This window comes from Sus scrofa, chromosome X (genome assembly GCF_000003025.6).
Source record: "Sus scrofa isolate TJ Tabasco breed Duroc chromosome X, Sscrofa11.1, whole genome shotgun sequence".
Lineage (NCBI taxonomy): Eukaryota > Metazoa > Chordata > Mammalia > Artiodactyla > Suidae > Sus > Sus scrofa.
Genome location: NC_010461.5, coordinates 41,622,338 through 41,641,125, shown reverse-complemented (window position 1 = coordinate 41,641,125; position 18,788 = coordinate 41,622,338). Strand labels below are relative to the sequence as shown.

The 18,788-nt window shown below is 39.7% G+C and overlaps 1 protein-coding gene across 17 annotated transcripts in view; it reads right to left on the bottom strand.

The window, feature by feature from the left end:
- The window catches only part of JADE3 (jade family PHD finger 3), a 135,141-nt gene that overhangs the window by 73,580 nt on the left and 42,773 nt on the right, over positions 1-18,788 (bottom strand). For 5 of the 17 annotated variants that reach the window (XM_021080378.1, XM_021080381.1, XM_021080380.1 and 2 more), the window contains exon 3: positions 18,091-18,157. The exons of 11 other annotated variants lie outside the window; for them this stretch is intronic. In XM_021080378.1, the coding sequence (XP_020936037.1) occupies positions 18,091-18,157 (67 nt within the window). Of the gene's footprint in view, positions 1-947; positions 4,053-18,090; positions 18,158-18,788 lie in introns of those variants that run through there. One more of the 17 variants, XM_021080383.1, reaches the window with a different exon arrangement.

The following is an 18,788-nucleotide window of genomic DNA, read 5'->3' as shown; positions in this document are numbered from 1 at the left end:
TATATAAACAAATGATCATGGCTCTGTTCTAATAAAACTTTATTATACTGAAATTTGAATTTCATATAATTTTGACATGTCACAAAACAGTATTCTTCATTTTTCAACCACTTAAAAATGTTAAAAACCATTCTTAGCTTGTAGGTTATACAGAAACAGGTGGCAGGCTAGATTTGGCTCACAGGCCATAGTTCGTCAACCTCTGGTCTAATCTACAAGAAACCTTTCTTTTAATGAAAAAAAGAACATTGAAAATTGAAAGCATACAACTGAATTATCACTCTCCTAACACCACCCATTTCTTCCTAATCTCTCAGCCCACTGTTTGGCTAATACAGACCTCACCGGAAGGTTTCAGCTTGGGTGGCCTATTCTGTGATGTTATCTTGACAGATTTTAATGATCCCAGAGCCTTTCTAAATTAAAATCTGTTTTATGCCTTTTAAGCAAAAAGGTTCCATTATAACAACTTTTTAAAAATTAGCAGTACATTTTCTTTTTAATTTATATACATATATTCAATAACTTCAACTACTCGGATAAATAAGTAGGCTTGGCATCTTAGGAATAAAGAGATATATGCACAAAACAAATCCTTTTAAGATAAGACACCATTTCAAATAAGACCTCCTAAAAATAAAGCAAATCAACAAGAATAGCTTGTACCAAGAAATACATAGTTCTTTCTCCAGATAGAAACTCACACAATTTTTAAAAGAATGATTTCCATTATGTCTTATCTCCTGCTGTGAATTGCTTCCATGCTGAAATTTAGTCACATGTACCCCCTAATACATTTACAATACCATCTACTTGATTTAAAGTAAACATCAGAATTTGTTAGGAGGAAAAATACTTTTACGCCAGGTTTTAGAAACATTAATATGCCTCACATATTAAACAATGCCTCACATAGGTCAAACAAACACAAACAATCCCAAACTTACTGAGCAAATTCAAATCCACCGCACATCCACTGTTAATACTGTGTTAATAGAGGGCAGGCCCTGCAAGTGGCCACCACAATGGAAAAACCAAGTCCTTCGGCTCCCTCAGAGTCAGGGTCACAAGACCAGGTGCACTAGACACACTGTTACTATGGCTTGGGTGATCACAGCCTAAAGCTGGTGACCAATGATGTGTGACAAACCAATCAGCGGGGGGTTTTGGGGTTAATCCCAAATCAATCAAGGTGATGTGGGTGTGAAGTGGAGTGGGGGTTGCTGTTAAACGTTTACCTCCGGTCTGAGCTATACTCATGGCAAAAGAGCAGTCAGACAGGGAAGTTAACATATAAGGGAAAGGGTCAGTACTGACTTTGAGGGCAACAAAAATTGAGGGGAAATGAAATGGCTACAAGTTTTCCTCAGGAGAAATCAAAGGGGCTGGGTCATAGATGCCAACACAAGTTAAACCCTGAGAAAATGTATGTGGCCTCCCCAGCAGAGGTTCTCAATCCCCGCTATACACTGGAATCATCTGAGGAGCTTGAAAAAAATCCCAATGCCCACTGTACCCATTATCAATTAAGTGAGAATCTCTATTTTCAAAGAACCAGCTTTTGGATTCATTGTTTTTCTCTATTGTTTTTGTTTTCAATTACATTAACTTCTCTTTTATTCTTTCTTTCCTCTGGCTTGCTCTAGGTTTATTTTGCTCTTCTTTTTTCTATTTTCTCGAGGTGGAAGCTCAGGTTATTCATTTGTAACCTTTCATCTATTCCTCATATAAGCATTTAGTGCTATAACTGTCCCACTCAGCACTGCTTTAGCTACAACCTACAAGTTTTGATATGCTGTATTTTCATTTTCATTCAGGTCAATGTATTTTTTTTATTTCCCTTGAGACTTCCTCCTTGACCCATGGATTAATGAGAAGTGTGTTGTTTAGTTTCCAAGTGTGTGAAGACTTTCCTGTAGTCTGTTTTTCATTCCTACTTTGATTCCATTATGGTCAGAGAATGTACTATATATGATTTCAATTCTTTTACATTTGTTGGGGTTTGTTTTATGACCTGGGATATAGTCTACCTTGGTGAATGTTACATGTCTACTTGAAAAGTGAGTACATAATGCCATTGAAGTTCCCAACTACAACTGTCGATTTGTCTACTTCTCAATTCAGTTATGTTGAGTTTTGCTTCATGTACTTTGAAGCTCTACTGTCTGGTACATACACATTTAAGATTGCTCTGTCTTCTGGGCGGATTGACCCTTTGGATCACTATGGTGCTCCTCTTGTCCTCGGTAATTTTCTTTGCTCTGATGTCTAATTTATCTGATATTAGTATAGCCATTCCAGCTTTCTTTTGACTGGCATTTGCGTGGTATGTCCTTTTCCATCCATGTACTTTTAAATTACCTATATCATTACGTTTAATTGGAATAGAGTGAAATATGTCTACTCCATCTTGTTTGGTACAGGACGCTTGCTCTCTATTATATTATTTTTGCAACTCCTCTCTAAATTTAGACATTATCTCAAAATCTCTTATTTCAAAATAAAAATACTAATCTCAAAATTAAAAAATTAACATAAAAAGTATTATAAAAAAGGGCATTTTACTCAAGTTCTTAACACGTTTGGAGAGTATTACATTGAGAAAGGAAAAGAATCAACCTGTGGACTTGTGAGACTTTTCACTTACAGCACTCTCCCAGAGGAAGACTAAGAAACAGATAAAACTTATAGGTGTGCGGGTAACTGGGAGGCTGTGCCCCTATCATCTGCAGGCCATAAGAAGGAATGTCAGTTGGTGACAGGGATGCATCTACTTTTCCTTAAGAGATAAAAACTTAACCACACCTGGTGCTTTTTCTTTGGGAGTGAGAAGCTGTTTTCCAGTACTTATATTTTCTGGTTTCCCTGTATGTATTTGTTATTTTACTACTTATTAGCATTTTCAAAAGGTTAACGGAGAGAATTTAAAATGTATAACTTGTAAAGGAATAAAACTCTAATTAGTTACACAACTTAGTTCTGTAAAAGAAATGAAGAGTGAGAAAGCTGGAAAGTACTGACTAAAATGTGGCTTTCTGAGAATTAGTTGAGTTCAGTAATTTATGCCGTTCATGCTTCAGTGCCCCAGGAAGCCAGATTTGGATACAGATAAGTAGTCATTTGAGACAAACAGCAAAGTTTACCCCTGAATTGTTTTAAATGCTACCCAAAAGGACCACTAAAAGATCTAAGATGAAGACTAGAGAGCGTAGATGGAAACTAATTATTTCCTCTTGGCCCTAAAAAAACTTCTTTGTAAACTAAAATCATCCATATAGGAATCACAAAAAGAGGGAAGGAAACGGATTTTTCTTCTCTATCCTTTCTCCTGTAATCTCAGTGCTATTTTAATTGCTCCAAGTAAGAGTGTTTTACAAAAATGATGGGCAGATAAAAAAATAAATCTCTCAAAAATTTGAAATAAAGACTGGTGTTGCTGTGTATGGAAAGCTTGTCAAAAATACCTGTGAACCCAGGCCATGATTGACTGTCATAGTGATGAAACTTTCCTGGACAATGAGCCTCAATATTTTCTTATCTGAGAATCAGCAGTTTAATTTCATCCTTCAAGATCAAAGACACATAAATTAACTTGGTCCACTGATTTGGAGCTATCAGGCAAGACAAATCCACAAAGTAACTCATTAGTTTATAACGCTTAAAACAACTCTGGGCAAACTGTCGAGAACTGAACAGAGACACCCCAAGACACTCACCAATATATCTTTCTACAGTGCTGAATAGAAAACATCTAACCTCTACCTGACCATTCCAGTGAGAGAGCAACTATCTAGCAAGGCAATCCATCCTAATTTTTTTTTCTGTTTTGGCCACCCCATGGTATATGTAGTTCCTGGGCCAGGAATCAGATTTGAGCCGCAGTTGTGACCTATGTGGCAGCTGTGGCAATGCTGGATCCTTTCAACTCACTGTGCCAGGCTGAGGATCAAATCTGCAAAGATGTCCTGGTTGAGGATCATCCTGGTGCTGCAGAGACACTGCTGATCCTGTTGTGCCACAGCAGGAACTCCCATTCTTATCTTTTTGTTGTTGTCTTTCCAGGGCCACAGACGTGGCATATGAAGTTCCAAGGCTAGGGGTCAAATTGGAGCTGCAGCTGCTGGCCTACGCCACAGCCACAGCAACACCAGATCCAAGCCGCCTCTGTGACCTATACCACAGCTCATGGCAATGCCTAATCCTTTTTTTTTTTTTTTGTCTTTTTGCTATTTCTTTGGGCCGCTCTCACAGCATGTGGAGGTTCCCAGGCTAGGGGTCGAATCGGAGCTGTAGCCACTGGCCTACACCACAGCCACAGCAACGCGGGATCCGAGCCGCGTCAGCAACCTACACAACAGCTCACGGCAACGCCGAATCATCAACCCACTGAGCAAGGGCAGGGGCCGAACCCGCAACCTCATGGTTCCTAGTCGGATTCGTTAACCACTGCGCCACGACGGGAACTCCGGCAATGCCTAATCCTTAACCCACTGAGCAAGGCCAGGGATCGAACCCAAGTCCTCATGGATACTAGTTGGGTTCATTACTGCTGAGCCACGACAGGAACTCCCCATTCTAATTTTTAAACAGCTCTAAACAAAGAAATAACTTTCTGTAAACAGAAAAAAACCTTCCTTTATACTAGATTTGTACCTGTTAACAGGTTCCAATCTCTCCTTGTCTTTGTCCCCACACTATCTCTTGATCTTACATCATTTTTCTCTATTTAATACACCTAATTTCCTTCTTTCCCTTCTCTTGAAAAGGCCTCAAAATGTAGTCTATGGTCTGTCTTCCCTTCCTTGCTCTCAGTCACTCTTCAGTTGGCTTCTACAGAGTTCTTGAAAGAGTCACCAAGATATTTCCCAACCCTCCCATTCTGCATGGTGGATTTGACACCATGATCACTTGGTCCTTTCCTTCCCACTGTCCCTCCTGAAACAACTATCTTTGTTTCCAAAGGCTTTTCTGGGGTTCCTGCAGTGCTCCCTAATATTCTTTTCTTCCTCTAACCATCCTGTACATGACAGTGTTTCCCCAAAGTGCCTTACTACACTATACCCATGCTTATGGCTCCCAGAATAGAAAGAAAGAGGAGTCGGGGGTGGGGGGAAGAAGGAAGGAAAGGAAAGGAAAAGGGAAAGAAAAAAACCCCTAATACTTCTCCCTCTATGCCAACCAGATGCATCAACCTGGAAGATGATGATCAATACCAAGGCCACTACCTTCTTTTCTCCACTGGTTCTTCTTCCCTTCTAGTGGTCTCAGTTGGCTCCCTCCTTTATATGGTTACAAAATCTGGAAGAAGTCTATCAACTTCTTCCTCTCGCTCACTCTGGAATATTCTCATCAAACCCTGCCAAGTTAACCTCTGAAATAATCTTGTAAATCACTATTTCTACTCCATTTTAGCCTTTATTTTCCTAGTCTGTGACTTATCCATCTCCTGAAACTGAAACAGCAGCTTCCTAACTGGTTTGGGGGCTTCTGATCTTGTTGCCCTCAAATTTACCCTTCATTCAAATGCCAGAAACTGATCAGAAACACAAATTGAACTATGTCCCTTCATTGTTGAGACTTGAATGGCTTCCCTTTGCTCCTAGATCTTGGTTAAGGTCCTCGTCAAGCCCAACAAGGTCTTCCATAGTCGAACTGCATCTACTTCTGCAGCTTTATCCCTCAATGCACTATGTATGCTCCGGTTTTATGCTCTAATAACAATGAACCTCTGTAGTTCTTACCTCCACGTTGTGCCCCTCACCCCTATGCTTTATATAATCATATTATCCCTTCTGCCTGGAAGGCCCTCTTCTCAATTCCTTACTTTGCAAACACATAAACTCATCCTTATAAGACTTAGCAAACACATCACCTCTTCTAAAGAACCTCCCTTGTCTGACTTAGCACTTGACAATCCCAATAGCAGTATGCTCTCGGAATGGACTGTGTACAGCACCATTACAAACATAATCACTGATATAGGTTTTAAAATCTCCAACTAAAACATGAGTTCCTTCCAAGTATTGCTAGATTAAAAAAAAATTCTAATGGGTATTATCCTTCCTTTATCTCTTTGAAAATAAACTTTAAAGTCACTCTAAAGTGAATCTTGGGAGTTCTCCTGTGGTGCAGTGGGTTAAGGTTTGGGCTTTGTCACTGCAGCAGCTTGGGTCACTGCTGTGGCTGAGTTTGATCCCTGGACCAGGAACTTCCACATGCTGCAGGTATGGCCAAAAAATAAACAAAAAATAAAATAAAAAGATTCTCGTTGGGAGTAAATTTATTTGCTGGCTGCTAATTTGGACAAATATTCTCACTTTGAAATTTTAGTTTCTAAGACCTTGGAAAAAGTTCATTTCTCGCCTTCATTCACCCTCTCCACTGAAAGCTGCTTCCTCCCAGCATTCTCAATCCCATCCCACCAATAGGAGTAAAAGTACAGATTTAGACAGTAAGCCAATAATACATTTGCATTTAGTCCCGAGTCTCTCTCTGCTCTCCTGCCTGCCACTATGAATAGAAGCATCACCATTTTCTGTCTCTGTTCATGAGCAATCCTTGACTTTACACAACCAGGGATCATTTTCCCCAATCTGAATGTTTTGATTTCCATCATCTACAGAAATACAATTCCCAGGCATCTCTACTCTTTTCTAGATCTAGAGTCCAGTATATCAGTGACTAGAGGCCCATGACCGACAATCTCCACTTACTGTTTTATCTGTTTCTGTCTAGAGATTTATCTTTTCTTGATCACAGATACGTCTAACTTTTTATTTTATCTATTGTCACTTTGTTTAGAAAAGATCTGATATAAGTTTGAAGTATGAAATCAGAGCCACCATGACCAAAAGCCCTTAGGTTTAAATTTTACAAGTATGCATAATTTTTTACAGCAGAGGTCAGCAAACCATGGCCTGTAAGCCAAATTTGGCTCACTGCTTGTTTTCAGTATAGCCCATGAACTAAGATTGGCCTTTATAGTTTTTATAGGTTGAAAAAAACCAAAAGAATATTTTATGACATATAAAAATTATGTAAAATTCTTATTTCAGTGTCCATAAAAAAGGTTTTACTGGAATACAGTCATGCCCATTCATTTGTTTTGTTCCACTTATCAACTGCTATGTAACCACTACAAAACACAGCAGCATAAAACAAACCACCATTTTATAATCTCACAAATGCTGAGGGTCAGAAATTCAGGCAACCCATCAGGGATGGCTTTTTTTCACTTGACAATGTGTGGGACCTCAGCTGGGAAGACTTAAACAGCTGAAATCACCTGGAGAATTCCTCACTCACCTGGCCCCTTTGACAAGGATGACTGGGCTTAGCAGAGACCATCTCTGAAGTGCCCACACAAGGCTTCTCTACACAGTAGCCTCAGGGGAATAAAACTTCTTACATGGAAACTCAGAGGTCCCAGCATGAATGTTCTAATGAACAAGGCAGAAGCTGCACTGCCTTTTATAACTTAGCCCCAGAAGTCACCTACTCTATTGTACTGGCTGAAGCGGTCACAAGCCCACCCAGATTTAAATGGAAGGAGACACAGGAGACATCAGGAGGAAGGAGACTGCCTCCTGGTGAGTGTCCAAGAATCTGGGGTTTCGTTTTAAACCTCCATTTATGTTCTTCACATCATTTAGTAGCAAGGATCCAGAGTTAATGATTTTGATTTAAAATATGAGTCATATTCAAGTATCAGAGCATTCAAGTCCCCCCACGAAATTCAACCTGACAAAAGGACTATCATGGCCTTGACCTACGAACAATTTTAATATTTTCCTATTGGCTTTTGATCAGTCTTTGACCACATGAATATGAATTATGTGAATATACAGAACACATGAGTTTTTTTTTTATTTTTTATTTTTTATTTTATTTTTTTTGTCTTTTTGCTATTTCTTTGGGCTGCTCCCGCGGCATATGGGGTTCCCAGGCTAGGGGTCGAATCGGAGCTGTAGCCACTGGCCTACACCACAGCCACAGCAACGCGGGATCTGATCTGCGGGATCTGATCTGCGTCTGCAACCTACACCACAGCTCACGGCAACGCCGGATCGTTAACCCACTGAGCAAGGGCAGGGGCCGAACCCACAACCTCATGGTTCCTAGTCGGATTTGTTAACCACTGCGCCATGACGGGAACTCCCACATGAGTTTTTCAATGTTATAGGAGTAATTGAAGTCTTTAAGAAGAGTAATCTGGTGTTCCTGTTGTGGCTCACTGGGTTAAGAACCTGACATAGTGTCCATGAGAATGTGGGTTCAAACCCTGGCCTCGTTCAGTGGGTTAAGAATCCAGCATTGATGCAAGCTGTGGTGTAGGTCACAGATGTGGCTTGGATCGGGGATTGCTATGTCTGTGGCACAGTGCAGCAGCTGCAGCTCCAATTTGAACCCGCACCCAGAAACTTCCATATGCTGCAGGTGTGGCCATAAAAAGAGTAATCTGCATTTGTCTGATAGCAAAAATGGTCCCAATTCTCCCCTATGTTCCTTTTTTTTTTTTCTTTCTTTTGGACTCTACTGCAGCATGCAGAAGTTCCTGGGCCAGGGGTTGAATCCCACAGTGGTGACCTGAGCCACAGCAGTGACAGTGCCAGATCCTTAACCCTCTGGGCCACCAGGGAACTCCATCCCTCCTGTTCTTTATTTATGCCCTCTCAAGGTGATTGTGAAGCTCCTTTCCATTCCTTGAATCTGGACTGACTTTGTGACTTGCCTAGGACAACAAAATGTAGCAGAGGTGATGCTTCGCCAGTTCTAAACCTAGGCCTCAAGAGGCCTTGCTGCTTCTTATTCAGACATAGAAACCTGCCTAGCTATCATGAAAACAAGCCTGGGTTTGTTATAACTGGCTATATAAGAGATCTATAGCCCAGGGCTCCTGCCCCCTACCCCTGCCCCAGTTGACAGCCAGCCAACCTCAAAAACAGCACTCCCTGCCGACCTGTAGTTAACCACAAACATAAGGGAGACCAGCTAAGAATAGAAGAACTGCTCAGCTGAACTGAGCCCAAATGGCGAATTCACAAAATAATGTGATAAATAGACAACTATTATTTTGAGCCACTAATTTTGAAGTGGCTAGGTATACAGCAATAGTTAACTGATAGAATTTAGTAATCAGTTTTGAATGATTAAATGTAAAATGGAAATTTCATCATACACCTCAGTCCTACTACACTGAATCACTTTAGACATTGAATAATTCTCCAAAGCAGGCACTACTGCTGAGCTCCACTCAGAAAAGCATTCTAGCCAACGCCAAGATCACAGAGGGGTCAACACCTGACTCAGAAGAAATACGCAATAGTGGCCATGCAAATAACAAAAGTCACTCTATATAAGTCTCTCATCCTGTCTGATGCCAAGGCAGACATAAAGTACCCTCCTCACCAAAGGCAGTGGAACCTGCAATTAGTACTTACCTAGTTAACTAGTTAATATGTCCCACACCCCTAATATTCCACCTGAGAGAATTTAGCATTACTATTAGAATCCCTATTTGTTTTAGTTATAACCCCCATCCTCTATTTGCACACTGTTACACTCAGTGCACTCCACTAAAGGCAGGGCAGATACCAACTCAAAAGATTAATTACACATATGTATGTAACTACGACATAATCAAAAAACCCCAAGTACACCAGAATTCATACATCCAATTATAGGCTGACTTCCAAGAGATACTATTAGGCAAATGAAATTTCTCAAAATACTCAGGACATTTTCACTTGCATTTGCTTTCTGTCCTTTTGGCATATCATATTTCTTTGAATAAGGTCAACGGAAGCAATTTTTTTCCCTTTGAGAGTGAATGTCACTTTTGGAAACAATCAAATATTACCCGAAGTCCGTTCAAATGAGCATGCAATTGAGATGTGTAAAACTAGTTTTAGTCAGTAACAAGTTGGGAAAACAAACTGCAAGACTGATTTATAATTCCAGTTCTACAGTCATTAGCCAGCAAGTTAAAACTCTAAATAAAAACACAAATACAACCATACAAAATCCATGGATTGCAGCAAAAGCAGTTCCTAGAGGGAAGTTCACAGTGAAATAGGGTTTCCTCAAAAAAAAGAAAAAAGAAAAATCCCAATCAGTCTAACCCATCACCTAAAAGAATTAGAAAAAGAACAAACAGAACCCAAAGTCATCAGAAGAAAGGAAATAATAAAGATCAAAGAGGAAATAGAGATTAAAAACTAGAAAAAAAAATCAGTAAAACCAAGAGCTGGTTCTTTGAAAGGGTAAACAAAATTGACAAACCTTTGGCCAGGCTAACTGAGGAGAAAAGAGAGAGGATCCAAATAAACAAATAAAAAATGAAAGAGGAGATATTATGACCAATACTGAAGAAAAACAGAAAACCGTAAGCAAATACTATGAACAACTATATGCCAAGAAACTGGAAAATCTAGAAGAAATGGACAAGTTTCTAAAAACATACAGCCCACTAAACCGGATCAAAAAGAAATAGATAATTTGAACAGATCAATCACTGAAAGGGAAACAGAATCTGTAATTTAAAAAAAGTCCCTACAAGCAAAAGTCCAGGACCAAATGGCTTCACAGGTGAATTCTACCAAACATACAAACAACATACAAATCTTTCTCCAACTCTAACAAAGCACTGAAGAGGAGGGAACACTCCCAAAGACATCCTATGAAGCCCATCATCACCCTGATACCAAAACCAGACTAAGATACTGCCAAAAAAGAAAATTACAGGCCAGTGTCTTTGATGAATATAGATGCAAAAATTCTCAACAAAATATTAGCAAACTGGATCCAATAATACATTAAAAAAGACCATAAGTAGTTCCCTTGTGGCTCAGTGGGTTAAGGATCTGGCATTGTCCCTGATGTGGCTTGGGTTCAATCCCTGGCCTGGGAACTTCTGCATGCTATGGGTGCAGTCAAAAAAAAAATAAAAAATAATTAAAAAAAAGATTATACACCATGACCAAGTTGGATTCATCCCGGGTCACAGGATAGTTCAACATATGCAAATCAATCAATGTGATATATATACCACATCAACAAAAGACAAAAACCATATGGTCATCTCAATAGATGTAGAAAAGGCACTTGATGAAATTCAACATCCATTCATGATAAAAACTCTTGTGAAAGTGGGTGTATTGGGACCATATCTCAACATAATAAAAGTTAGTTATGACAAACCCATAGCCAATATAATACTTAATGGTGAAAAGCTGAAAGCCTTGCCACTAAAATGGAGCAAGACAAGGATTCCCACTCTCAACACTTGTATTCAACCTAGTATTGGAAGTTCTAGCCACAGCAATCAGGCAAGAAAAATAAAAGGTAACCAAACTGGAAGGGAAGAGAAAAACTTGTCACTATATACATATGACATGATATATGTATAGAAAACACTAAAGACTTCATGCAAAAACTATTAGGAAGTGATAAAAATAAAATAGTTAGGAATAAACCTGCCCAAGGAGGTGAAAGACATCGACAATGAGAACTATAAAACACAGATAAAGGAAGTTGAAGATGATTAAAAAAAATGTAAAGATATCCCATACTCCTGGATTGGAAGAATTAATATGGCTAAAATAGCTACACCACCCAAAGCAATCTACAGAGTTAATGTGATCCCTATCAAATTGCCCATGCCATTTTTCATAGAACTAGGACAAATAATCCTAAAATTTATATGGAACCATGAAGGACCCAGAATTGCCAAAGCAATCTTAAGGAAAAAGAACAAAGCAGGAGGCGTAACCCTCCCAGACTTCAGACAATACCACAAGGCTAGAGTAATCAAAACAGTAAAGGAGTTCCCCTATGGCTCAGTGGGTTAAGGATTTGGTATTGTCACTGCTGTGGCTTGGGTCACTGCTGTGGCACAGGTTTGACCCCTAGCCCAGGAACTTCTGCAGCCGTGGGCACAGCCAAAGATATGTAAAAACAAACAAACAAACAAACAAAAAAAAACCGCAACATGGTCTTGGCAAAAAAAATCACGGATCAATGGAACAGAACAGAAAGCCGAGAAGTAAACCCACACACCTATGGTCAATTAAACTTAGACAAAGGAAGCAAGAATATACAATGGGGAAAAGACAGTCTCTTCAGCAGGTGGTGCTCAGAAAGTTGGACAGCTACATGAAAGTCAATGAAGTTAGAACATACCCTCACACCACACACCAAAATAGCTCAAAATGGTTTAAAGACTTAAAACATAAGATATGACATGATAAAATTCCTGGAAAAGATCATAAGCAAAACATTCTCTGACATAAATTATACCAATGTTTTCTTAGGTCACTCTCCCAAGGCAATACAAATAAAAGCAAAAATAAAACAAATGGGACCTAATCAAATTTATAAGCTTTTGCACAGCAAAAGAAACCACGAACAAAACAAAAAGACAACCTACAGACTAGAAGAAAATATTTGCAAATGTGACCAACAAGGGCTTAATTTCCAACATATACAAACAGTTCATACAACTCAATAACAAAAAACAACCCAATAAAAAAAATGGACAGAAGGAGTTCCCACTGTGGCTCAGTGTGTTAAGAACCTGATGTTGTCTCCATGAGGATTCAGGTTCAATCCCTGGCCTTGCTTAGTGGGTTATGGACTCAGTGTGACCACAGCTGTGGCGTATGTTGCAGGTGTGGCTCGGATCCAGTGTTGCTGTGGCTATGGCACAGGCCTGCAGTTGTAGCTCTGATTCAACCCCTAGCCAAGAAACTTTCATATGCTGCAAATGCAGCCGTAAAAAAAAAGGGACAGAAGACCTAGATATACAGATGGCCAATAGGCACATGAAAAGATGCTCATCATTGCTAGTTATTAGAGAAATACAAATCAAAACTACTATGAGAAATCACCTTGTATTGCTCACTATGGTCATTATTAAAAAAGTCTACAGGATTTCCTGCTGTGGTGCAATGGGGATTGGTGTTGTCTCCAGAGCCCTGGGACACAAGTTAGATCCCCAGCCCAGCACAGTGGGTGAAGGATCTAGCATTGCAGCACCTGCAGTATAGGCTGCAGCTGTGGCTCAGGTTGCAACTGCAGCGCGGATCTGATTTCTGGCCCAGGAACTCCATGTACTGCAAGCTGGCCAAAAAGGGGGGAAAAAAGGTCTACAGATAAAAAATGCTGGGGAGGGTGTGGAGAAAAGGAAACCCCTCCTACAATGTTGGTGGGAATGTAAATTGGTACAGCCACTATGGAGAACAGTATGGAGGTTCCTCAAAAAACTAAAAATAAAATTGCCCTATGATTCAGCAATCCCACTCTTAGGCATATATCTGGACAAGACCAGAGTTTAAAAAGATACACACACCCCTATATTCACAGCAGCACTATTTACAATACCCAAAATATGAAAACAACTCAGAAATTCCTGTTGTGGTGCAGCGAAACAAATCTGACTAGTATCCATGAGGATGTGGGCTCGATCCCCGGCCTCACTCAGTGGGTTAAGGATCCAGTGTTGCTGCGAGCAGTGGTGTAGGACGGCAGCTGCAGCTTCAATTTGACCCCTGGCTTGGGAACTTCTACATGATGCAGGTGTGGCCCTAAAAAGCAAAAACAAAACAAAACAAAACAAAACAAAACAGGAGTTCCCGTCCTGGCTCAGTGGTTAATGAATCTGACTAGGAACCATGAGGTTGCAGGTTCAATCCCTGGCCCCCACTCAGTGGGTTAAGGATCTGGCGTTACCATGAGCTGCGGTGTAGGTCGCAGATGTGGCTCGGATACCGAGATGCTATGGCTGTGGTGCAGGCCGGCAGCTACAGCTCTGATTAGACCCCTAGCCTGGAACCTCCATATGCTGTGGGTGTGGCCCTGAAAAGACAACAACAAAACCAAAGCCAAAAAAAAAAACCCCAAAACCCACCAAAAAACAAACAAACAAACAAACCCAGAACTCAAATGTCCAGCAACAGATGAATGAAGAAAATGTGGTAATATATATAATGGAATACTACCCAGCCATAGAAAAGAATGAAATGCCATTTGCAGCAACATGGATGGACCTAGATTATCATACTAAGTGAAGTCAAGTCAGAAAGAGAAAGACAAATAGCAGATAGTATCACTTATATGTGTAATCTAAAACATGACACAAATGAACTTACCTACAAAATAGAAAACAGACACACAGACATAGAGAACAGACCTGTGGTTGCCAAGGTGGAGGGAGGGTGAAAAGAGGGATGGATTGGGAGTTTGGGATTAACAGATGCAAACTATTATGCATATGAGTTCCCACTCTGGCTTAGCAAGTTAAGAACCCAATGTAGTCTCCTTGAGGATGCAGGTTTGATCCCTGGCCTCACTCAGTGGGTCTGGTGTTGCTGCAAGCTTCAGCATAGGTCGCAGATGCAGGTCAGATCCAGTGTTGCTGTGGCTGCGGCTGTGGCGTAGGCCTCAGCTGCAGCTTTGATTCAGTCCCTACCCTGGGAACTTCCATATGCCACAGCTACGGCTATAAAAAGAAAAAAAACTATTGTGTCTGGAATGGATTAACAAGGTTCTATTGAATAGCACAGGAAACTATATTCAATATCCTGTAATAAACCATAATGGAAAAGAATATGAAAAAGAATGTATATGTATAACTGAATCACTCTTCTGCACAACAGAAAGTAACATATTGTAAATCAACTATACTTTAATAAATTAAAAAAAAATCTCAAAACCTTCAGTGGCTCCCGACTCCTCACAGCACAATTATAGACTCCTAGACTTAGTATCCAAGGCCCTCTATAATGTGGCCATGCTCACCTTTCCAATTTTATGTTCCTTACAGTCTCTTTCCTAGGGAAGGTGAGCCACTCATTGCTCCCCACTCACATGTCCTGGTGCTTTCCTGCACACTCCTTCCCTGCTATATCCACGTCATCTGTCTCTACCTGATACAGTGCTCAACACTGTAAATGACTCAAATAAACACTTACTGAATGAAGTGAATATCCAACTCCTCATGTGGATTATTAAATGGCTCTGAAGGTAATCCCCCCAAAGAGTGCTCCAAAAACATTCTGAGCAAGGGAATACGTAGCTAGTCTTCAACATGCATTTTGAGGATGAAGTTATGAAATGATGGAACAACAACTGATTTGTAGTAATGCCTACTGATTGCCTAAGAAGTACCTAGTGAATCAGGTACTGAGCCAGAAATGCACTAAAAATTCCAGGCTTCTCCAGTCTATCTAGACCACTGATTACAATGCTATAGTATTCCAGATAGAAGGCCTTGTGGTTCTGGATTTCCTTGGGTTTCTCTCTCAAGAATACCCAAGTTAAGGAGTTCCTTTGTGGTACAGCAAGGTTAAGGATCTGGCATTATCACTGCAGTGTCTCAGGCCACTGCTATGGTGTGGGTTAGATTCCTGCCCTGGGAACTTCCACATGCTGCAGGCTTGGCCAAAAAAAAAAAAAAAAAAAAGAAAGAAAGAAAAAGAAAAAGAAAAGAAAGAACATCCAAGTTAAAAACAAACACAACTTCTGGATATATATCTAGAAGTGAGATTGCTGGATCTTATGGTGGCTATACTTTTAATTTTTGAAGAACTGCATACTGTTTTCCATAGCGGCATTTTACATTTCTACCAACAATGTACCAGAGATCTAATTTCTCCACATCTTCACCAGCACTTATCTTTTTTATATATAATAGCCATCCTAGCAGATGTGAAGTGATATCTTACTGTAATTTTGATTTGCATTTCCCTGATGATTAGCAATGTTGAGCACCTTTATATATGCTCGTTGGCCATATACATCCAAAATAATTGTCAGGATCTCAAAGAGATACTGGCATTCCAATGTTCACTACAGCATTATTCACAACAGTCAAGATACAGAAACAACCCGAATGTCTATTTGATAGAATAATGGATAAAGAAAATATGGTAATATACACACCATGGAATATCACTCAGTCTTTAACAAGAAGGAAATCCTGTTATTAGTGACAACATGGATGAATCTGGAGGACATAAGGTAAAGTGAAATGAGCCAATCACAGAAGGACAAATACTGCATGATTCCACTTATATGAAGTTGCTAAAACAAACTCACAGAAGCAGACCATAGAATGGAGGTTGCCAGGGACTGGGAGGAGAGGAAAATGGGGAATTATTGTTCAATAAGTATAAATTTTAATTATTCAAGATGAATTAAGTTCTAGAGATATGCTATACAACATACTGTCTATTAACAATACCATATTGTGCATGTAAACATTTAAGAGGGTAGATCTCATCTTAGGTCTTTTTATCACAAAAAAAAGAGGCACAAAGGAAACTTTTGGAGGTGATGGATATGTCCATTACCTTGACTGTAGTGATGGTTTCATGGGTATGTGTATACGTCCAAACTCATCCAAACGTATACACTGAAAATGTGCAGTTTTTATGTTGTATCTCAATAGAACTGCTAAAAAACATGTGATAAGTGATGATTATGTCATCATTATAAAGAATAAAGACATTCTAAGAATTTATGAGATCCTTCCTCCTCTGACAAAGAAAGTTAAGCCTAATACAACCATAAGCTGAGAATGTTTTCAAAGAATTGATGTGACGAAATTAGTTTAGATATATTAGGTTAAACCATATGAAACTGCCATTGTTGTAGGTAAAAATATTTGAGTATCAGCAATTTCATATGGTTCAATCTAATACTGCAGGATTTTACTCATGAACAAAAAGAAAAAAGAAAAGGCTCCTCCTTTGCTTCTCTTCTTTTGTTTCCAAAGCCCTCACACACTCTGGAAAATCTTAATTCCTATGAACTTTTGAGGACTCATAATAAACAAAGAAAGAATACATGAAGCCTCGCCTATACATACATTATTTCTTAGTTCAAAACACCTAGTTTCCTTTAGGACTTGTATTCCAGTTAACCAGATTCAAGGTAATTGGCCTGTGAGTCCCCAGTGGGGCTTTAGGTCTCTTTGCCTACGTCTCAAATGTCTAGGTCAGATTTGAGCACCCTCTTCCCATGATCCATTTACACATTGCAAATAGGCCATCACACCCAGGATTTCCGAATGCTCTTTAATGAAAGATGAGGTGGTTGACAAAAAGGCATCTGATCATTATCATCAGTGTAGGCTGGGGGCGGGAGGGCCTTGATTTTATTCTCATTTTTTTCTGCTTTTACTGCCCCAAAGTTGCAGCCAGCTGGCTAGAATATCATCTCTGGATCTCTTGTCAGTCAGAGCAGGAGAAGAAGCTTCATAGGCAGGCTTCCTAGCCTTATGTTTGTGGCTAGAGTGGTGAGGCAGTTGCCCTCCATCTTCCTGAACAGCCGCAACAAGACCCTGTGAGGAGGCGCAGGTGCTGCAACTAACTGGCACACTCCCAAGCCACAGTCAACACCACGTGTTCAGAACAGAGGCTCAATTTTAATCCTTCTGAGACACCATTTCAGGAATCAGCCAATACACGGACATGTAATCAATGTAATGCTCTTGTGTGCTCACGTGGGTCTTGAACTTATGAATTTTCTGCATTAAAATTTTTAGAATTTTCTGCATTGAAAGTTACCCAAGACAAATATAAATGCAATTTCTTTGAAAGTTACCCAAGACAAATATAAATGCAATCTCTTTTTAATAGTAAATGTTATTTCGTGAGAAACACTGAATACATAATTTCAGCTTCAATGGTCAGAAGATCCTGTGCTTTCAAGTTTACTGTTAGAAATGCAAAACAGGGACAGCAAAACTCCATCATCCCACCTCTGTTCCCGCAGTACAGGATGTTTTCCTCTTTCAAAGGTTTTTCTTTTAATAAGATCTTTCATCAAGTGTGTTTTCAATAACCATTTTTCTCTATTTCCTCAAGAAGATTTATAGCACGGTCTGATTAAGTTTTCCCTTAGGAAATATCATCCCTGATATGCAACGAAAGCAAAACAATGGTGGCAGATTATGGAAATAGTAATATTTTTACCAAGTGAAAAACTGTAAAACTCAAAAGTGCCCAAAATACCCCTAAAGCTACTAATAGTAATTTGAAATATCAGCAATTCACAGGAGGTAGACTGATAAAAAAGTTCTTTACTTACTGTTCTCCCCACATTTGAATTCAGAACCCCACATTCCTACTTTGACAGTTGATAGCATCCCGACCACCTAAAAAACAATTTCAGAGGGTTCCACTGCAGAAAATGTAAGTGATACTTGCTTTTGCATAAGCTGTCTCAGAAGTAAAGCAGGGAGGGGACTGAGTTTCACATGTTCACTCTTATAGAGCCCATCAAAGAACCCAATTTTTTTTATTTTATTTTTTTTTGCTGTACCTGTGGCATGAGGAAGTTCCGGGGGCCAAGGATCAAATCCATGCCACAGCAGTGACAATGCCAGATCTTTAACCCACTGAGCCACCAGGGAAATCCTCAATAAAGATTTTTTTTTTCATTTTTTTTATTACTCAAATGAATTTATCACATCTGTAGTTGTATAATGATCATAACAATCTGATGTCACAGGATTTCCATCCCACAGCCCAAGCACATTCCCCCCACCCCCAAACTGTCTCCTCCGGAGACCATAAGTTTTTTAATGTCTGTGAGTCAGCATCTGTTCTGCAAAGAAGTTCCGTCTGTCCTTTTTTCAGATTCCACGTGTCAGTGAAAGCATTTGATGTTGGTGTCTCATTGTATGGCTGACTTCACTTAGCATGATCATTTCTAGGTCCATCCATGTTGCTAAGAATGCTGGTATATCCTTCTTTTTGATGGCTGAGTAACATTCCATTGTGTAT